At 39.8% G+C, this 20,654-nt stretch overlaps 1 protein-coding gene and 1 pseudogene across 2 annotated transcripts; both read right to left on the bottom strand.

Annotated features, from left to right (window-relative positions):
- Positions 1 to 2,350: 2,350 nt before the first annotated feature.
- On the bottom strand, positions 2,351 to 20,347 carry insig2 (insulin induced gene 2). Of its 2 annotated transcripts, XR_014797165.1 has the most exons (8): positions 20,187 to 20,347; positions 17,177 to 17,385; positions 16,544 to 16,716; positions 12,044 to 12,168; positions 11,630 to 11,796; positions 8,598 to 8,697; positions 2,926 to 3,551; positions 2,351 to 2,745 (listed from the first exon to the last, which is right to left on the bottom strand). XR_014797165.1 is itself a non-coding variant. In XM_084908050.1 (7 exons), exons 2-7 carry the CDS (start codon positions 17,293 to 17,295, stop codon positions 3,510 to 3,512), a joined length of 726 nt encoding a protein of 241 aa, XP_084764176.1. In that variant the 5' UTR covers positions 17,296 to 17,385; positions 20,187 to 20,347; the 3' UTR covers positions 2,351 to 3,509. The 2 variants fall into 2 exon arrangements, 1 of the variants encoding a protein (XP_084764176.1); XM_084908050.1 differs by having other exon boundaries at positions 2,351 to 3,551.
- On the bottom strand, positions 3,558 to 5,518 carry LOC146371243 (uncharacterized; annotated as a pseudogene).
- Positions 20,348 to 20,654: the final 307 nt, after the last annotated feature.

Here is a 20,654-nt window from a genome sequence, read left to right as displayed (position 1 = left end):
TCTCCACTTAATGAGCTGCAGAGCTGTGAATAAGTTTCAGATTTTTAAAGCTACTCAAACCTGTGAGCTCATCTTATTAAATATTCCAAACAGTGGGACAATTAAGAGTTTGGTTGTGATACTAAAATACAGTCAAACCACTGACTGTATTTTGTTAGAAACAGCGTTGTTGTTTCTAACGCTGAAAAGCGTTAAAAACAACAAAAAAACATTAAGTTTAAAAACTGTACTTTTGAGTTAAAATATATATTTATAATTTTAATAAATGACAAATTAAAAAGGCATGAACATTTTTTGTATCGAAAAAATATCAAACCATGACACCAAAGTATCGAACCGAACCGAACCGTGAATTTTGTGTATCGTTGCACCCCTAATGAACATGTTTGGAGTTTTTACAAGACACAGAATAAGCTCGTTTGCACAGTTCTGAAAAGAACAGGTCAAAGTTTGCATATTTTACCTTGCAAAGGTCACGGTTTACACTGCATACAACAGTCCAGTGCGCCTTTGCAGCAAGCACAGAAGGAAGTACAAATGTTATTTCACAATAAAAACGATTAAAGTGCTGTTGGCCTTCTTAACTTGTTTTGAGTCACTTTTTTCAAACATGACAAAACTATACGTGGGGATCTCTGTAATATCTCAGTCCATTCGTTTGATTTGTATTTACTTATAGTACAGTAAAAATTCATTTCTATCCCTACAGATACGCTCTAAACAAATGGACTCGTTTGGGCTAATATCTGGAGTTTGAGGTGATTATGTCTACAGTTTTGTGTTCCCAAACAGTAAAAGGTTAATTTCTATTTCTTCCAGATTTTAAGGTGCATTATCAATACAGTCTACATTTCTCAATTGCAATCAGCTCATCTGCAGTTACTACTTAAGGTGGAGATCCGTCTTTGGTCTCTGCTGGACTGTGGAAGTCACCACAGTAAACAAGACTGGTTTGGGTGTTTGCACAGGTTGTCCTTTTTGGGGGAGGGAGGGTTTCACCAGTAGTTTGGTCTTCTGTTTCCCTCAGTCTTCTTTCTAGCCCACATTTCCTATTATCCCCTGTGTCAGGTATTAATGTTTACTCCGTCTTGTATTACTTGATTAGTTTCTCCTGTTATTTTGCCTCAGCTGTGGTGTTTCCTTAGTCCCCCATCTGAAGCCTTAGTTTGTGTGTACGTTATGTTGTATTGTTTGCCGTTTCTCACATTTCTGTGTTTCTGTTTGGATTTTCAGACATCGTCTTCTGCCTTTTGCTATATGGATCATGTCATTTACTTTGTCACTTGTGGACACTTTTTTTCTCCCTTCACCTTAATTTCCACTCTGACTGTAATAAAATTGTGCTAAATTTCAGCCCTTTTCATGTACATGTTAGACTATTTTTATTGCTTGTGATTGCATTTACCAATATTACTTGCTATATCAGTATAAAAGGAAGTTTCATAGTGTTTAGAAAATTTACTTTATTTTTCACGTGGAAACTCCCCGTGACCATTAATTATCACCATTTTTGAATATTAGACTGATGGAAAGACTGAACAAGGAAAAACAGCAGAAAAACAATGCCCCATAAATACTTCTTGAACTATGCAAGTATAATATACAATGTATATTTTACATGGAGCCAAAAAGCAGTCAGATGGGCCAAAACCAACTTCAAATGTTCAGTTTTTCCTTCACTTATGACTTTGAATCCAGTTAAACTCCCTGGGAATTCAAAGTACTCAAATGTTTGTAAATACAAGATGTCATTAAACATCAACAACCAAACAAATACATGGATCTTAGAAAACACTGGATACATTTGGCCTTATTACACTTAAAAGCATTTATCACTGTCATTAAACTGTTCCTCAAATGATACACAGGCTGTTATCCTGCATGTGTCCGTTGTTTGGAGGCTTCTCTGTATGTCCGCTGAACAAACACAGCTAAGACTTTTAAAACTGCTAAACACCTGGTTTTCACTGTGGGTCAGTAAACCACAATATACATAACAAATCATCATCAGCCTTAAGACTCAACCATACACAGTGTTGTAGATCAACGAGCATGAACAGCATTTCACAGACGGATTTTGATGAGTTGATTAATAAGAAATAAGAGAAGGGAGGGGACTTTAATTACTAATAACCAGTTATATTGTTGTAAACATGTAAAAACACATTAAAGTGGAAATGAAACACTAAAGGCTAATTTACACTGTGGAGCCAAGCTCTCAAAAACTGTCAGATTTAACGATGTGTGAAGCTGGATTTAAGAAATCAGTGTGATGCTGTTGGATGCTGGATTCTCAATCGAGCTTCACTAAGAAATGTTTGTGGTGCACGTGCAGAAAACTGGGTGTGGCTGGGGAAGAATGGACTTTATTACAGTGAAAGGAACTCTTTTGTTGCATGCCAACCAAACTGGAACCAGTTTGTATGTGTGGTGACCTAAACCGGTTCTGTTCATTTCATCCTTTAATGAAATGATGAGTTGCACAAACAGGTTTGCGACTGCTCATTTTACAAAAGTCACTCTTCACAATGAAAAAAACAAAACAACAAAAAAAAACTGATTTTGGTAGAAGCAGAAAATCTCCTTACAGCATACCCAGTTTGACCAGAGAGAATTTATTTGATTCAGTGTGAGGTTCCATGACCGTTACTCCATATCTGCTGTCATGCATTAGGTGGACAACACCATTCAAAGTGAGCTGGGAACTAAAAGGCAGCAGGAAGACTTTTGGCCAAGTCTTCCTCCCTGAAATAAAAAAAACAGTAACTAGTTTTAAACTAATTAACACCATAATCTTCATTTATAGATGGAATTTCTATTTCTAAATGTGTTGTTCACTTCTAACCCTAAACCCAAAGACATTTATCAGTGTTTTTTGACCTGATGATACTGTACATATTAATGCACAAAATAATGGGCTCTTACATGTACCCACTACAGGGGAACACTGGACATCCTGTTTCCTTAGCACCAGCACCTGTCAACATCTCTTCATGAAGAACATCTGAAAGTAGATTATGGGTAATTACATAAAAAAGAAGTCCAGTACATAGATGCATCCTGGATATGTTCTCTAGGCTGTGTGTTCCCCACCGATATACGACAGATGAGGAAGAATCATGAGACGAGGGCAGATAAATAAACAGATCCCACAGATTCTGTTTGGCACAATCGAGCCAAGGGAGCAAACATCTAAGCTGATCTTAGGAATGTTGGCTGCTTATCTGCTAATCCATGTCTATTACAGATAAACCGCAGTAAAGGAAAGGAAAGAGAGAAACTCCACTCTCATTATTCACGTCAGTTCATGGCTATAATGTGGTAGCAGAAGGCCTGACGGAGCCAGTCAAAAATACAGCGCAGCAGCCGATCGAGATTTCGGGGATCGATTTAAACGGCCCGACTGGCTCATCAGCCAGCTGTAGTCCGTGCTGATAACCTGCACCTGGCTTCAGGTTGGTGCAGGGACAGTCATTCTGAGCAGAGGTCTGATGCAGCAGAGACATCCCTCAGTCCTGATGGCTCTTGTCCTGAATGAATTTGTATTCATACTGGAAACAAGGGGAGCAGGAGAGCTGTTAGACACAAAACACCACTTAAGCCCATCTACTTTAATATACCAATATGGACATGATGTATCATTGTAACTCGGCTGGGTGACTTCTTTAATCAGTCGATGTACAGTGCTGTGAAAAAGCATTTGCAACCTTTTATTTTTTTTAGTACATTTAGTACTTTATCATGTTTCATCAAACAAATTTAATATCAGACAAACCCGAGTAAATACAACGTGCACTTTATAATTTTGAGAGATGAAGCTATTCTGGACCTATGTGAAAAGAAAACTGAAGAGCCTGAGAACTCATCCAGGAGGTCCCAAAAGAACCGAGAACAAGGCCTCAGTTAAGTTCAGCGTTCATGATTCAACACTAAGAAAGAGACGAGGCAAAAACAGCATCTGTGATTTCCAACATGAAAAGCACTGCTGACCAAAGAGGCCGCGTGCCTAGGGGTTTCATTTTATCAACCTGTGGTCATGAAAGCGATCACAACACTTAAACTGGATGAACTTGGATGAGTGAGCGAACAACATCATGTAAATCAGATGTTTTTGGTCTGTCCATCCACAGCCACTGTCTTTTTTTGATGTTCGAATACCTCAAAAACTATTACAGACAAAAACTTGCCATCAATGAATGAATCAGGATCTATAACTGGGGACACATTAACGTAATTAAGTGTCTGAGTACTGAGTCGTCAAAATATGAACAGAAAGGTGACACACTTCTTCATATTCTCTTGAGAGAAGTTCTATTTTCATTCAGCTTTCCTGCTGGATTGAGCAAATATGATAAATTGTACTATTTTTTAGTTTTATTTTTTTAAATGTAGCTCAGTTTGGTAATTGTGGAGTTTATAAATGACACTCAGTCTCCAGTTTAATCTAATTTACACTGAACAAAAATATAAACGCAACACTTTTGTTTTTGCTCCCACTTTTCATGAGCTGAACTCAAACATCTGAAACATACACAAAAGACCCATGGCTCTCAAATATTGTTCTCATATCTTTATAAATCTGTATTAGTGAGCACTTTTCCTTTACCAAGATAATCCATCCCCCCTCACAGGTGTGGCATATCATGGGGCTGATTTGACAGCATGAATAATGTACAGGTGTGCCTTAGACTGCCCACAATAAAAGGCCTCTCTGAAATATGCAGTTTGATCAAACAGCACAAAGCTACAGATGTCGCAGCTTTTGAGGGAGCGTGCAATGGGCATGCTGACTGCAGGAATGTCTACCAGAGCTGTTGCCCATGAAATGAATGTTCATTTCTCTGCCATAAGCCGTCTCCAAAGGCGTTTCAGAGAATTTGGCCGTACATCCAACCGGCCTCACAACCGCAGACCACGTGTAACCACACCAGCCCAGGACCTCCACATCCAGCATGTTCACCTCCAGGATCGCCTGAGACCAGCTGCAGCAACAATCGGTTTCTATAACCGAAGAATTTCTGCACAAACTGTCAGAAACCATCTCAGGGAAGCTCATCTGCATGCTCGTCGTCCTCATCGGGGTCTGGACCTGACTGCAGTTCATCGTCGTAACCGACTTGAGTGGGCAAACACTCACATTCGATGGAGTTTGGCACATTGGAGAGGTGTTCTGTTCACAGATGAGTCCCGGTTTTCACTGTTTAGGGCAGATGGCAGACAGCGTGTGTGGCATCGTGTGGGTGAGCGGTTTGCTGTCAACGTTGTGGATTGAGTGGACCATGGTGGCGGTGGGGTTCTGGTATGGGCAGGTGTATGTTATGGACAACGAACACAGGTGCATTTTATTGATGGCATTTTGAATGCACAGAGGTACCGTGACGAGATCCTGAGGCCCATTGTTGTGCCATTCATCCACGACCATCACCTCATGTTGCAGCATGATAATGCACGGCCCCATATTGCAAGGATCTGTACACAATTCCTGGAAGCTGAAAACATCCCAGTTCTTGCATGGCCAGCATACTCACCGGACACATTTCAGAGTGGCATTTTATTGTGGGCAGTCTAAGTCTACGTTCACACTGCAGGCGAAAGCACATCAAATCCGATTTTTTTGACCCTATGCGACCCATATCCGATCACGGTATGACAGCGTGAACGGCACAAATCCGATATTTTCAAATCCGACCTGGGTCACTTTCGTATGTGGTACTGAATCCGATACATATCCGATGTTTTAGAAAGCGACTGCTGTTTGATGGTCATGTCGCATTAAATCTTTTATGTCACCGACACAAGACAGACGCCAACTATCAGCGCCGGAGAAGACATTGTGAACGCTTCCTGGCCATCCAGTGAAACTGTTGGGACGACAACGTTGGAGAAATGTGAACATTTTATTTGTACTGTATAATCGAAACAAATCTTTATATTAAGGCCATCAGTCACACATACCGTTTGGTCTGGGTCTAAACAGAGCGCGTTGTGTGTGACGTCTTCTTTTGCGCCGCTTTGAGGGTTCACACTAGAGCGCGTTTGCTGTCACATTTTATTTGTAGTGTGAACGAGCAGACAAAAAAAATTGGAATTGAGCATTGAGACCTGCAGTGTGAACGTAGTCTAAGGCACACCTGTACATTATTCATGCTGTCTAATCAGCACCTTGATATGCCACACCTGTGAGGTGGGATGGATTATCTTGGTAAAGGAAAAGTGCTCACTAACACAGATTTATAAAGATTTGAGAACAATATTTGAGAGTCATGGGTCTTTTGTGTATGTAGAAAAACTTTCAGATGTTTGAGTTCAGCTCATGAAAAATGGGAGCAAAAACAAAAATGTTGCGTTTATATTTTTGTTCAGTGTAATAAAACTATACTAGAACTTTTAACCTTTTTAAATGCATCTTGAAACATTTTATATATGTATAAAGTTTATGACAGTATTCATTATGGATGTCCAAACGTCTTTTTTTTAATGGTTAAACAGATAATAGTTAATAGAAAATATTCTAAAAATGTGCACTGAGATGGACTGCGGTGTTTCCAGTATTACAAAATTCAGCTTGTTACCATAGGGGACTTTTTTCATACTTGAACTGCTACTTAGACACTTTTTCATGCATCTCTCCAAGATTCAGATTTTTTTTTTTTTTTTTAAGGTTAAGAAAGACCTGTTAAAATTTCAGGCTTTTATTTTTAGCTTTTGAGGGAGCCTGGCTCAAGCATTGGCTCAGATTTCAAAGTGCAAAGAATAGCCTGAAAGTGGACAAACCAGTGCTTTTAAATGTTATACCTATATTTTAAAAAAAATGTCAGTTTTATTTTAAAATAAATAAATAAATAAATAAATAAATAAATAAATAAATAAGTAAGTAAGTAAGTAATTATGAAGCTTGGTTCATGTTTGTCTGTACACTACCAGTCAAAAGTTTGGACATACCTTCTCATTTAATTGTTGTTGTTTTTTTGTTTTGTTTTTTATCATTTTCACAACTATTTACATTGGATGTCTTCAGCGAGAATCTACAAACTATGAATGAACACATATGTTGTAAACAAAAAGTGAGAAATAACATGATTCATACTTTAGATTCCTCCAAACAGCCGCCCTTTGCTTTGATTCCTCCTTTGCTCACTCTTTCATTCTCTCCATGAGCTGCATGACGTCGTCACCTGAAATGGTTTCCAGCAGTCTTGAAGGAGTTCAGAGATGCTGAGCACTTGTTGGTCCTTTGCCTTCACTCTGCGCTCCATCTCATCCCAAACCATCTCCACTGGGTGTAGGTCAAGTGACTGTGCAGGACTCCATCACTCTCCTTCTTGGTCAAATAGCTCTCACACAGCCTGGAGGTGTGTTTGGGGTCATTGTGCTGTACCAAAGATCTCAAATTTGGACTCATCAGACCAAAGCACAGATGTCCACTGGTCTAATGTCCATTCGTTGTGTTTCTTGGCCCAAACAAATCTCTTCTGCTTGTTGCTTTTCCTTAGTCGTGGTTTCTTAGCAGCTATTCGAACATGAAGGCCTGATGTGACTCTTGGTCTTCCTTTCCTGGGGCGTCCTCATGTGAGACAGCTTCATTGTAGCGTTTGATGGTTTTTGCGACTGCACTTGGGGACACATTCAACGTTTTAGCAGTTTTCCGACTGACTGACCTTCAGTTCTTAAAGTAATGATGGGCTGTTGTTTCTCTTTACTTAGCTGATTGGTTCTCGCCATAATATGAATTCTAACAGTTGTCAAACAGGCCTGTCAGCTGTGCACCAACCTGACTGCTGCACAACACAACTGATGGTCCCAACGTCATTAAGAAGGCAACAAACCCCACCAATGAACCCTGACAGGCTCACCTGTGAGGTGAAACCAGTTCACCGCTGTCAACAAAGCAAAGGGTGGCTAATCTCAGCAATCAAATATATAAAACATTTTTCCTTTCCAGTCACCTTTCTCACTCACTATGTGTTAACAGACCTCTCTGCACTGAATCATATCTGTTATTAATCTCTGTCTCTCTTCCACAGCATGTCTTTATCCTGTCTTCCTTCTCTCACCCCAGCCAATCACAGCAGATGGCCCCGCCCCTCCCTGAGCCTGGTTCTGCCGGAGGTTTCTTCCTGTTAAAAGGGAGTTTTTCCTTCCCACTGTCGCCAAAGTGCTTGCTCATAGGGGGTCATATGATTGTTGGGTTTTTCTCTGTATCTATTATTATAGGCTATACTGTACAATATAAAGCACCTTGAGGCGACTGTCTTTGTGATTTGGCGCTATATAAATAAAATTGAATTGAAAATTGAAATTGAATTTAGAGTTATTTATCATTGTTTCCTTTGCTACATAATTCTATATATTTTGCTTCATATATTTGGTGTCTTCAGTTTGTATCTTCAATGTACAAAGTAGTAAAAATAAAGAAAAACCATTAAACGAGAAGGCGTGTCCAAACATTTGACTGGTACTGTAGATTCAAAATTTGGACCATAAATTCTTTTTGCAAATCAGAGCAGAAAATGTTCTAAGAATTTTGATGAATTGAGAAGCAGTGACTGCTTAGCCTTAATGTAACTGATGTAAATGTAAACTGATTTGTTTCTTACCAAAGCTAGTTGCCGTCCAATGTTTCCCATAGTTATTACTCCTGCAAAAAAGATGCAGGGTAACCACGAGCGAATGTAAAGGAAATCAGGCGACGTGTACCTGGGCAGAGAAAAGGCAAACATCAGAAACTCACTTTAAACTATACACAGCAGAATTAACTGACTGTTTGAATTAACCAAGGTTGCTTTGTCATCATCATTATTATTATCATCATTATCATCATCATCGTTAATAATGTCCAGTCTCTGGACAAGATCTCTAGTCATTTAAAAAGTGTTATACACTACTGTGCAATACTCTTGAGCCACCTGTCATTTCTTTATATGTTGAGAGGAAAATGGGAGATAGGTACAGTGATCTTTGCAGAAACTCTTCTTCAGATGGTGGCTGCCTTTAATTCTGTTCTCTGCTGAGATTAAAACCGGTTCTCAATTCACATCTATAAAGTGCAAACTGTGCCCAGGTCAGAAACAACTTATGCTGCTAACACAACTTTGGCTCTTTGCAAATATCTGCACAAAGAGCATGCTAACGCTAAGCTAGCCAAGAACCAGTGAGACCAGAGCCAGTCAGGCTGCGGCCTCCATTTCTACCTGTTTAAGTAGAATCAATCGTTATTAAGTTTTCTGAGCTTGTTTTCATCTTTGCTTCATGCTGTTGGCTTTGTGTTCATACCTAAATGCTAAGAGAAAGATCATGTGTGTCCTCAATATGATAGGGATTTGTGTTGGTGTGTGGGACTGCGGTCTGTGGGTTTATAATATTAAATGATATCTATGAGACAATACGTTTCAGGTCATTTTACAGAGAAACGTAATGTGTACAAGTAGTAACAAATTACTTTCTCCTGGGAGTAAGTAAGGCACTGCATTAAATTTAAGAAAAGTGTTCTGTGTAATGTGTGTAATACATTATTACTTTGAGCAATGACGTCAACAATGACCACAACAAAGAGTGGAAGTACCTCTAACATGCACAAATATTTAACCACACAATATGCAATTAAATTTGGAATTAATAGCAGAGCCAATGAGAACTGATAAGGAATGGAATCAATAAGCGATATCTATCAAGGAATCTGAATTGCTACATTTGTATCGATTCCTATCCCTCGTCAAGATGATCCATTCAATCCCTCGACAACATTTAGGCTTGGGCTCATTACTGATGGAGTTCCCGTGAACTGAACTTACAGTGTGTTTAACATCATTGGCGTGTTGACAAATTAAGCTGCTGTCAATCAGAAGTATTTCAGATTGTATTGCATGATGGATAACAATCCGATGGTACTTTTCTGTGTTCATACAACCATTAATTTTGGAAAGACCCTTAACATCACAGGGTGAAATGCTGCCCGAACCAGTGTGATTTCTAGGTGCCTGTAGACAACGGTGTACCTCTCTCCTGATTTCCTCAACACATACTGACGTCAATGTGAATAAAAATGTCAGAATTTGAATTCATCACTCCATAAAAGCAGTTGACCCTGATATTCAGTCCACTTCTAATTTAATGTGCAATTTTATTTACCTCAGCCTTTCCCTTCCTTAAGAATCAACTACTGACAGCCACTCATCCAGTAGAACAAAGAGTAGATGGACAAATTGAAGGGCAAGACACATTTCCTCACAATCTGTGTCAAGTCGTTGCTAGATTTTTTTCATATTTCTTAATGATATAACTTTCAGTACTGTTCACCTGCTATAGATAGTTTTTAGGCATGCCATTTCTTTGGTTCTCCACTTTCCTCAAATTGGTTTTCATGTACACACTGCACACTATGCCAAGTTTTCGTGTTTTTGATGCCTGTCGTCCTGTGTTATCTTTGCATTTTTAGTAGATTTAACTAAAGAAACAGGAACAACCTGTGTGTTCCACTTTAGTAACAAAGTGACTAAATATAAGATTGTAAATTGGTTCTGTGCTAAGTTGTCTGTTACACGTCAACACCACACTGGTACGATCTCTAGGTGCCTTTTTACGCTTGAATGACTTAAAGGTCAGTGTTATGGATTAACAACAAAACAAGAAATCTTTCTCAGATGGTCAGGTTCATGGACCAGCCTGAAAACACCTCTGAAACATATTCAAAACGCTTGAGAAATATCGGTCAAGACCACTTTAAAAGTTACAAGAAAGTCTGTCTCCTTATGGCATATAAAGTGCTAATGGGTGGCTCAAGAATTTTGCACAGTAATACTAGCATTCTGCCCATAGTCTAACATTAGTCATTGTGCTGGAGGATATAGCTGTGTGCTGTAAAGCAGCGGTCCCCAACCCCCGGGCCTCGGACCGGTACCGGTCCGTGAGTCGTTTGGTACCGGGCCACGAGAGTTGAGGCTCAGGTGTGAAATGTATAGTTTTCAGGGTTTTTATCGGTTTTCAGCGTTATTTTGTTATCGTTTTTATCGTTTACTCGGTTTTCCTGGGTCTTTTCACGTGTGTTATGAATAAATCTTCTTTTTTTCGGTACCAGTACCAGTTTTATTTTGTTGTATTTATCCGCGACACCTTAAAGGCCGGTCCGTGAAAATATTGTCGGGCATAAACCGGTCCGTGGCGCAAAAAAGGTTGGAGACCGCTGCTGTAAAGGCAGCGTGGCGCTGCTAATATTGTGCCTCATATTAAGTGCGTCAGTTTTCTTTTGCTGGAAGAGATCACTGTGGACCAGTCAATATTCAACTGTTGGAGCTAGAGGAGGGTAACTTACTACATGGTGATATAACTTCTTATTATCAAATACTAAATTATAAACAGGGATTACAGTGTGCTACATTACTCTATTCAATAAGCACAATACAGAAGCCCACCAGACAGAGTTCGCCATAAGTCTGTGCTGCCACACCAGTGCAACTACTTACAAAGTTCACATTATTGCATTCAGCAGTTTATTTAATGGTAAAGTCTGAGTTACAAAATTCATTTGTCGTTGTAATGATTTTCTCTCAAATCAGCCTCCACCCTGCACTTTCCACCATTTTATATGTTTTCACATTGTCTTAATATGCAAACTAGTGTTTGAGTAACTTACTGGAAAACTCCGTTGTAAACCAGGAGCTGGGTGGCCAGCGTACCCAAAAAGGCAATGCAGATTCCCAGACCGAAGCCGCTGCGGGAGCGATCGAATGTCCACCACAGGCCAATGGAAAGAGCTGCCAGAGTCAGGGACAGCTGAACATTGTTGGCAAAATCCACTTTCTGATGCAGGCAGAGGTCAAGGACCAGGCTGAATGCTCTACGATGCACTTACACACACGCTTACACAATGTACAGCTCCATCATCTACCCAGTAAGTCATTAAACACAAACTTCCTTGAATTAAAAGTGAAACTCTGTGCTTTACTTACATCTTGAATGCTTGATTTAAAGTCCACTCTGGTGGTGTACAGAGGAAAATTATTAAAAAGAGAGAGAAAATAAAAAAATACCAACGTTCTAAGGATACAGCACTGGCATGGTTGATACCCACAAACACAGCCACGCAGCGCATCACGCTAGACCATTCCCGCTTGAACTTGTGTGGTTCACCCAGACGGCTGTCGATGCAGGGGTACAACAGCCCAATCATTGCTGCGAGGGGGGAAAAAAGGAAAAAGAATACTGTGAGGAAAGATAAGGGAAATTAGGCATTTGTATAGCACCAATTCAAAACAACAGTAGCCTTGAGGTGATTTAATATTATTGTAAGACCCTATAATATTTAAGAAAATCCCAACAATCAGATGACCCACTATGGGCACGCTCTTGGCAACAGTAGGAAGGAAAACGTCCCTTTCAACAGGAAGAAACTTGTAGCAAAACGAGGTTCAGCGAGGGGCCTGAAAACAACGTAACAATAATAAACAATAAAGAGCCAAAACAACCAAAACCACCAGAGACTCATGGAGAGGAATTTGCTTTAAAAGTGTTGCAAATGAAAACAATATGATCCACAAGCATAAACTGTGCAGTGATTTGTGTGCAACTTTCGAGGTCACACAAATGCGTGCTCCCATCCACACAACTGCAAAGCAATATGACCACTCTGTATATTTAGAATATAGATGTAATTCAGGTAGTGTGATAACAGTAACAGTAATAGCAATCTAACACTGATGTTAGCTTAGTGACTAATCCTGAACATTTCAGCATGTAGGCAGCATTTTATGGCTAATGTGTGATGGTTTTAATCTATTTATTTAGAAGAAGAAACGTCCAGTTTATTAAAAACAAACACCAACAACGCCCAGATGTCCCAGTTTTACACCAGGATTTGAACACAGCTTACATTTGTGGATAGAAGACTTTTTGAAATGGAAAATGAATCTGATTTGTGAAGCTAAACTTTGTCCTTTGTCCTTAAATACCATTTATTCAGGTTTGGATGTGCGCGTTTCTACAATAGTTTTTGTGTGGTCACAGTGGTTCGTGTTTGTATGTACACTACCAGTCAAAAGTCTGGACACACCTTTTCAGTTAATGATTTTTCTTTATTTTCATGACTATTTACATGTTGGGGGATTGAATAAATCCCCACCACTGTCACCAGAAAAGCCCCCAACCATCATGCCTCCTCGTCTATGCTTCATGGTGGGAACCATACATGTAGTCGTGGTTTCTTAGCAGCTATTTGACCAAAAGAGCCTGATCCACACAGTCTTCTCTGAACATGTAGCGATGTGTCTGCTACTGGAGCTCTGTGTGGCATCTATCTGTGCTCTAATCTGAGCTGCTGTTAACTGGAGATTTCTGAGGCTGGTGACTGGGATGTATTTATCCTCAGCAGCAGAGGTGACTCTTGGTCTTCCTTTCATGGGACAACAACAACAAAACCCAGTTTGTTCCCATTTCTGTCATTTAATCTGGTAAAAATGCCAACGATAATGGTTCGATAAGCACAACAGCATGCAAAAATAAGTTCATTTCTGAGCGAGCAAGGAAATCAACTTAGAATTTTTAAAAACAAAAAGATTATTTTCATTGCAGCACGCATCTACGAAAGCTCTAACCTAGCTACTGCAGCAGCGAAACTATTTCTGCACTTTCAACAGAATGCAGAAGCCGTCCCCTGGGATACAAAGTACTGTGTATTTCAACAACAGGTGGAAATGACAGGCTCCTGTGAGCGACGCTGTGTGTCTGGGGATTAAGACAGCCTTGGGCTGTTGTGCTCTGTGCTGAGCCACTCGGGAGCAGCAGGCATTGCTCTACATTTCCATCGGCAGCATCACACCCAGAAGACAGCATTTCAATAAACCAAAAGCCTGGCAGGTATGTTGTAACCTTCAATGTAATGATGTGTGTGCGTGCACAGTTATTGTCATGTTAAAAGTGCCCTGAGGCAACCGTTGTTGTGATTTGTTTCTGTATAAATAAAACTGAATTGTATAGTGTGCATAATTTTTCTAAAAATGCCACGTAGCACTATCAAGTATGCTTTTATATAAATGGTAAATGGACTGATGCTCAAAGCACTCTTTACAACATGCCAATTCACCCAATCACACCCATTCTCACAAGCACTCACACACATTCACACTCCGATGGATGCATCAGAGAGCAACTCGGGGTTATTATCTTGCAGCCACCCCTATAAAAATCACAAATTTATTGTGAAAATGATTATTTGTTTGACTCAGCAGTGCTGTTGAAGCAGGAGCATTACTGTCCTCTTGAAATGTTTCCCAAACTGCTACATTTTTAGTATTGATTAATATCTGAATATGGATTTGCATTTATTTTTTGACAACCCCAATTCAAAGTCAAGTACACTGCATTTCATCATACTAACAGTTAGTGCATGTGTCTGAAAGGTTTTTTGATTGGCCAGAACCAGTGACTCAGGGACCTTCTGTCTTTAGATCAATAAATACATTTCGATGTCATATTAGTTTGATAACCTTCACTATCAAAGAGTCACTTTAAAATCTTTGTGCAGATGCAAAACATTAGGGCCCTATAACAAAAGTGACACAGCATCAGTTAGGCTGTCAACATTACTAGCGGGTGTAAATACCTAACATTTTACCACCTGTGAGTATTAATCAGCATGTATTTCTGAAACAGAATGGCTACAAAGCTTGGCATGCAACTCTGAGTCCTATTTGTGTTTGTACAAATCAATGAAATAATAAAAAAAAATACATAAACTTAATTAGAAATAGTAAAAATAAAAAATTTTTGTACATATGTGCAAATACCTAGTATTCGCACATATGTATAGATTTGAGACTCTCAGGTGACTACCTTCATGAGTTAACATATTTTCAGTTTTTGCTGAATTCTACCTTTAAATTTATGTGGAACACCGTTTTAACATTCAGAAAATGCATAAACTGTGTGTCTTAATTGTATAATAAACTGAATACCATCATGCACCTGGTGAGTGCTCACAAAATATTCTGCTTATTACTGTGTAACTTGCTCATTTTAAGTAGGACTGGGAAAGATCTATCTATGCCTGACACAGATGGACAGCGTCCAATGAGCTTCAGACGGGTTCAAAGGTGAAGGCTGACACTGTTGCACCCAGAGGTTAGTACCTTTTCTGCATGCTCAGTAATTTGCTTGTAGCTGTGGAGCATTTAAGATTCATTTCACTGGAGGCATAAAGGAGACTGGAGCGATATTCTTTCCAGTACCCTTCACTTAGTGAGTAATCTAACCTGAAAAGCAGTTTAATACTTATTGCTATACAGAGAGTTCATTTTTAGTGTGCTGCTTGGTGTCGTTTTCAGCTAACAACATGGAGATTTTAGCTCAGTACCATCGCAGAACCGTCTAGAGGACAGCTCTTGCTAGCATTGTAGAAGATGAGCAAGCATAAACAGAGCATAGACAAGTGCCATTTTGGACCACGGTGTGTCTGTGAGCTGTACAGAGTGTGTATTTCCCAAGGAGAAAAAAAGTGTATGATAAGTGCACTCTGACATGCAGAAAGATGTAAGAAAGACGGGACAGGAGAGGTAAGGCCTGCTCAGTGGTGTCTGATAAACTGGAAATCATGGTAGATGCAGTGCAGGCTAAACAGGTTACCTTAAAGTATTGTTGTGAAATGTACAGGGATGCACTATGTTGGACTGTTGCAGGCACGGCTGATGTGGTAACGGGCAATGTTAGGCTATATCAAGGACAGCAGACATCAATTTAAATTTAAGGCCAGGACTGGTACTCGTGCCTAAGTACCTAAGCTGATCGGTCTGCTTAGATCTTCTACAATTCAGTTAAATCTGCAAAAAAAAAAAAAAAAAAAAAAAAAAAAAGGTAAATCTCAGAGCAACAGCAGTGCTTCTTTTCCTCTTGATTACCATAAAAACATTAAGGATGTTCTTTGTTTCTTACTCTGCATTTTAGCTTAAATTTTGTTAAATAAATAATGACACAATGTAATAAGTCATTTGTTGTTGTTTATCTGAGCTTAGATTTGCCTTCTCTCTCTTTGTTTTCCTCGAGCGTTATGGAAGTAAACAAAAGGACCCAAGGCAAAGTGGTGTCCACAAGACCATACATTATTACAAAGTTCAAACTGGTTGATGAACACAGCTCCTGAAGTGTTTCCCAGTCATAATGAAAAACTGATAGCACTGTGCACAAAAACAGAAGTTTATTGCTAAGGACTCGAAGCTTTCGTCGAAGCGGCTATCCTAGAGCGCAAGCTAGCCTAGGTAAATACCACTTCAGTTGCAAGTATCACTTCTAGCTACACCCTACATCACAGAGTTGGAGAACATCGAGAATTACTTACAGCAATGATAAACAAAGACGTTAAAATCATTTTCAACTCCAGAGGGAGCCACTGGAGATGGGCAAAGAGACACAGGCAGCACCAGGGCAGGAGGTTCACAACCTCTTGTCTAGCTACATTTTGTGGTTTCCATCTGAACTTTTTCTTTCCCTTTTTATCTCGCCTGCCACTTAAAATACATTTTTTTGAACCTCATTTTGAAAAGGGAAACGTTTAACACACCTGCAGCTGTCCCACAGCAGAGCGGCACCCACCAGGCCGAAGAGAAGATACTGGTTATGACATCAGGGGGAAACAGGGTGATGTTCCTCTGTACCTGAAGTAAGTTAAGCACCAGGGCCAGGAAGACGCCCACAGAGAACAACATGGCCCCTCGGATCAACAGGTTGGTCGTCCTGCAGAGCAAAATAAAAGGCGTCAGGATGCTGGTCTGGATTGGTATTTAGGTGCTATTGTGTTTTCTAGTCTTCTTGACCACTCAAAGAGTTCTCTGTACTTTAAGCACTTCATTCACACACTCACACTCTCTTGGACCAGAATTGTACCAGTGGCGAATTGGGCTTCACCTTGCTCACGAATACTTTTAAAAGTATACTGAAGGAGCTGGGACAGACCATTAGTGGACAACTTGGCTACCTTGTTACCCAGGTCACACCCAGATTACCTGCATACAGTGTTGAGTTTTAGCAGGACAACTTAGCCTCAGATTACAGTTTCTGTGCTACAATGTTCAATGAATAAAAGACTAATGAAAGATTTACCTTACTATGTAACATACAGCAAAGACAGTAAAAATAGTACTATGGGAGTTTGTTGTTCTTCTTATGGTGACCATCTGTAGCACACAGAGCTAACCTGTTGGTGATAGCTGAGACGTATGGTCCACGAGAACGCTGCATCTCTCCAGACCTCGACCACTGCTGCTGGTCGCCGGTCACTGTTCTTCCGCTCATCGTCGTCAAGGTTAGAGACATTCGTAAGACTAATTCAGGAAATTATAGATGGTGTCTGACATCTTTAAACATTAGTGTGGTCAATGTCCTCCACTGACATCCCAAACCACGCTGAAAAACAAGAACAGGCAAAAAAAAAAAGAATAATTAGGCTGATTTCTGTTTCAATCAGAACATCATAAAAAAGGTAGGTTAGCTGGGTGCTACATGCAGTGGGTGACCTAATGGTTTTACATAGTAAGTTTTAGAACATTTTTTTTAACCTAAAGGATTTATGGTGTAAGATATTATATACATGGCTTCTAACGTTAAAACTTTCTGTATCTTTCAGACATAAAAGTCAGTGTGTATGTTAAGAAAAGTCTACATACTCCATGTTTGTTTGTAATTACAACACAAACCACCCAACTGTACTCCATGATCAGCAATTCCTGTAATCTGTGCTCATTCATGTAGTCTTGTACCATCAGTAACCATGCATAGAGGTGACTGTAAAACCATGACCTGTATATAGATAGAATGAGTGGTTGACTGCATGTATACAACCTGTGCAACTTGAATTCATGTATCTAAAACTAATACACTATTATGTAACCACCATCCATGTATGCATGTGGATATTTGGTTACTGGCTGTTAAACTGTGTCGAGCATGTTCATTTCTCCTCTGAGGCAAAGAGCCGAGGTGATTATTAGAACAATGATGACTTTAGGTCTTTGCTTCAGTATCAGCAGGAACAGGAAGATGTTACTGGTGGATTTTACTGGTGGAGAGCTGGTGACCACAGAAAAGGGATCATATTACATTTGGATACAATTCAGGAACAGTTTTAAAAAAATATATAAAAAGGGGGGGGGGGGGCTTCCAAAGGATGCACTCTGAGAGCGACTCCTGCACAAGAATCCAAACCACTATTTGTGAAACCCTCTGACGAGGGAAATGACTCCAGAAACACCAAAACCACGTTCCCCAAGTCTGGTAAAAAGCCACAGACCGAACAGCAGCTATACCACCGCCATGATTTCCTCCATTGTTGTGTCGCATTTGTTTCTCAGATAGAAATGATGCCACGGGACTTTAAGCTGCGTTGCTATAACGACTTCACGCACATTTAGTTGGCACTCAGTTGTAATGGAAAATGACTGAAACCGAGCAGAGTTGAGTCATGCCGAGTGGGTACCAGTGGAAAAGAGACAAATGAGTCTGCATCCACCTAAAGCATCAAAATCAAGTCTCACATAGGGAGACTGACAGATGCAGCACCTGCAAACATAGAAACTTAACTTTTTTTTTTAAACTTAACTTCCTTCATGGCTTTCAAGCTGTCCTGAAAGGCTAGGTCAATTTTACTAGCATTACCATTCAAGCACTTTATTATGGTTGCTAATACTACCACTGCACAAAAGGCAAGTACAAAGGAGTGCCGGTACACTTGTGAGGAAAAGTAACTGATTTAATTAATTGAACTGAATTAAAGATTAATTCTTGCTCTTGCTTTTTTAAATGCTCCAAAGTAGCAGCTGCTGTCGTATTCAACTACAGATAGATTGTTGTGGGTTGGCTATATAGTAGCCTGTATGTAGAACTACAATCAGAATCCATTATTATATAGACCTATAGTACTAATGTCATCAAATAAACAGTCTCTATGCCCTAATGCGGTGCACTGTCTTGCTTGTATTTAACATAACTTTGTTAAGTGGTTAATATACAGTGGTGTGAAAAAGTGTTTGCCCCCTTCCTGATTTGTGATGGGCTATGAAGTTAAACTTCTGTCGAGTCAGTCCTCAGAGTATTTTCCCCAAAGTCTTGGGGATCGTCAAGATGTTTTCTGGCAAAACTGAGATGAGCCTGTTCTTGTGCTCAGCAAGGATTTTCATCTTGGAACTGCCATGCAGGCCATTTTGCCCAGTCTCTTTATGGTGGAGTCATGAACACTGACCTTAAGTGAGGCAAGTGAAGCCTGCAGTTCTTTGAATCTTGTTCTGGGGTCTTTTGGATGAGTCGTCATTACCACTCTGGGGGTAACTTAATGGCTCTCACTGTGGTTCATGGAAGTCCCACAGCTTTATGACTGTCTTTGTAATATTTTGGCTGAGGGCTCTCAATCACTTTTACCGATTTTCCAAAGAGGTGATCCACCACAGCTAATTTACATTATAACGGGGAGGAGGCAATAACTTTTTCACACAGGGCCATTTAGGTTTGGCCTTTTTTCCCCTAAATAATAAACACATTCACTTAGAAACTGCTTTTTGTGTTTACTTGTGTTATCTTTGTCTAATATTTAAATTTGTTTGATTACCTGAAATATTTAAGTGTGACAAACATACAAAAAAACTAAACAAACACAGGAAATCGGGAAGGGGACAAATACTTTTACATATCACTGTAGCAGATGTATCAGCAGCTATATTAACCAATGCTGAATATAATGCTGTGATGCTGCGACATTTTTCTATCTACAGACAGTTTGAGCAGATGAATGGTGAGCTTGCGCTGGATAATAAACTGTACTGATTTGACTACTGAAACTTTTAGCGTCTTTTATGCAAGGCTGAATCGGGGGAGCCAGTAGATCACGTGTGCCTCTCATTCACCCATACCACGGATCTGTATCTTTAAAGCTTTATTTTTAGCAGGCGTCAGGGCTGCCGCAGCATTTTGCCCTCGTTAGACCGATTAACACAGCCCCCGTTTACCGGTCCTTTACTACCTGGTGGCGACCAAAACATGTCAAAGAAACAACTAAACACCCCAATTAAATAGTCACAGTAGAAAACACGCAGCTGTTGAGGTAACGTAGGTTAGCTTAACGTGAAGTTCGTTGTGTGTACGTAAGCACTGAATAGTTAGCTAAAACGAACGTGTCGTGTACGTGATAGCACACTGGCTAAGGTCCAAGCTCTTACCTTATGCCGACAAACACCTTGTTCTTACACATTTATTTATTTCAATGGCTTTTGCTCGTCGTGTAACACTAAACTGAAACAGACGAAAAGCTCGAGTTTTCTCTCCCTATTGTGACTACTTCCGGCTGAACGGCTAGCCGTTCGCGTTTAAAGGCATGATGTAATCGCGTCACAAAAAATGACGCGTCATGTGATTGGATGTGTGCGGAACGTTAACCCAATCGCTCTGGACTATAAAAGAATGCCAGCGACGTTCTAATTGTGCAGAAGGAGAGACAGATGAGAGACAGGATCTATTGGATAATTCTTCTGTAGAAATAGTTTCAACTGTTGATTGTTTTTATATATAGTTTTTAATTAACAGTCGCTTCATGCGAAATGTTTATGCCTCAATAACTAGGAAAGGGACAATGGCCATGTTTAATTTAGTGAGCAATTAAATGTATCTTTTGTAGCTTAATAAAACAG

The sequence above is a fragment of the Perissodus microlepis genome, chromosome 16, assembly GCF_051167445.1.
Source record: "Perissodus microlepis isolate ML-2025 ecotype Zambia chromosome 16, ASM5116744v1, whole genome shotgun sequence".
NCBI classification, from domain to species: domain Eukaryota; kingdom Metazoa; phylum Chordata; class Actinopteri; order Cichliformes; family Cichlidae; genus Perissodus; species Perissodus microlepis.
The sequence above is the reverse complement of the archived record's forward strand: the minus strand, read 5'-3'. Positions and strand labels throughout refer to the sequence as shown.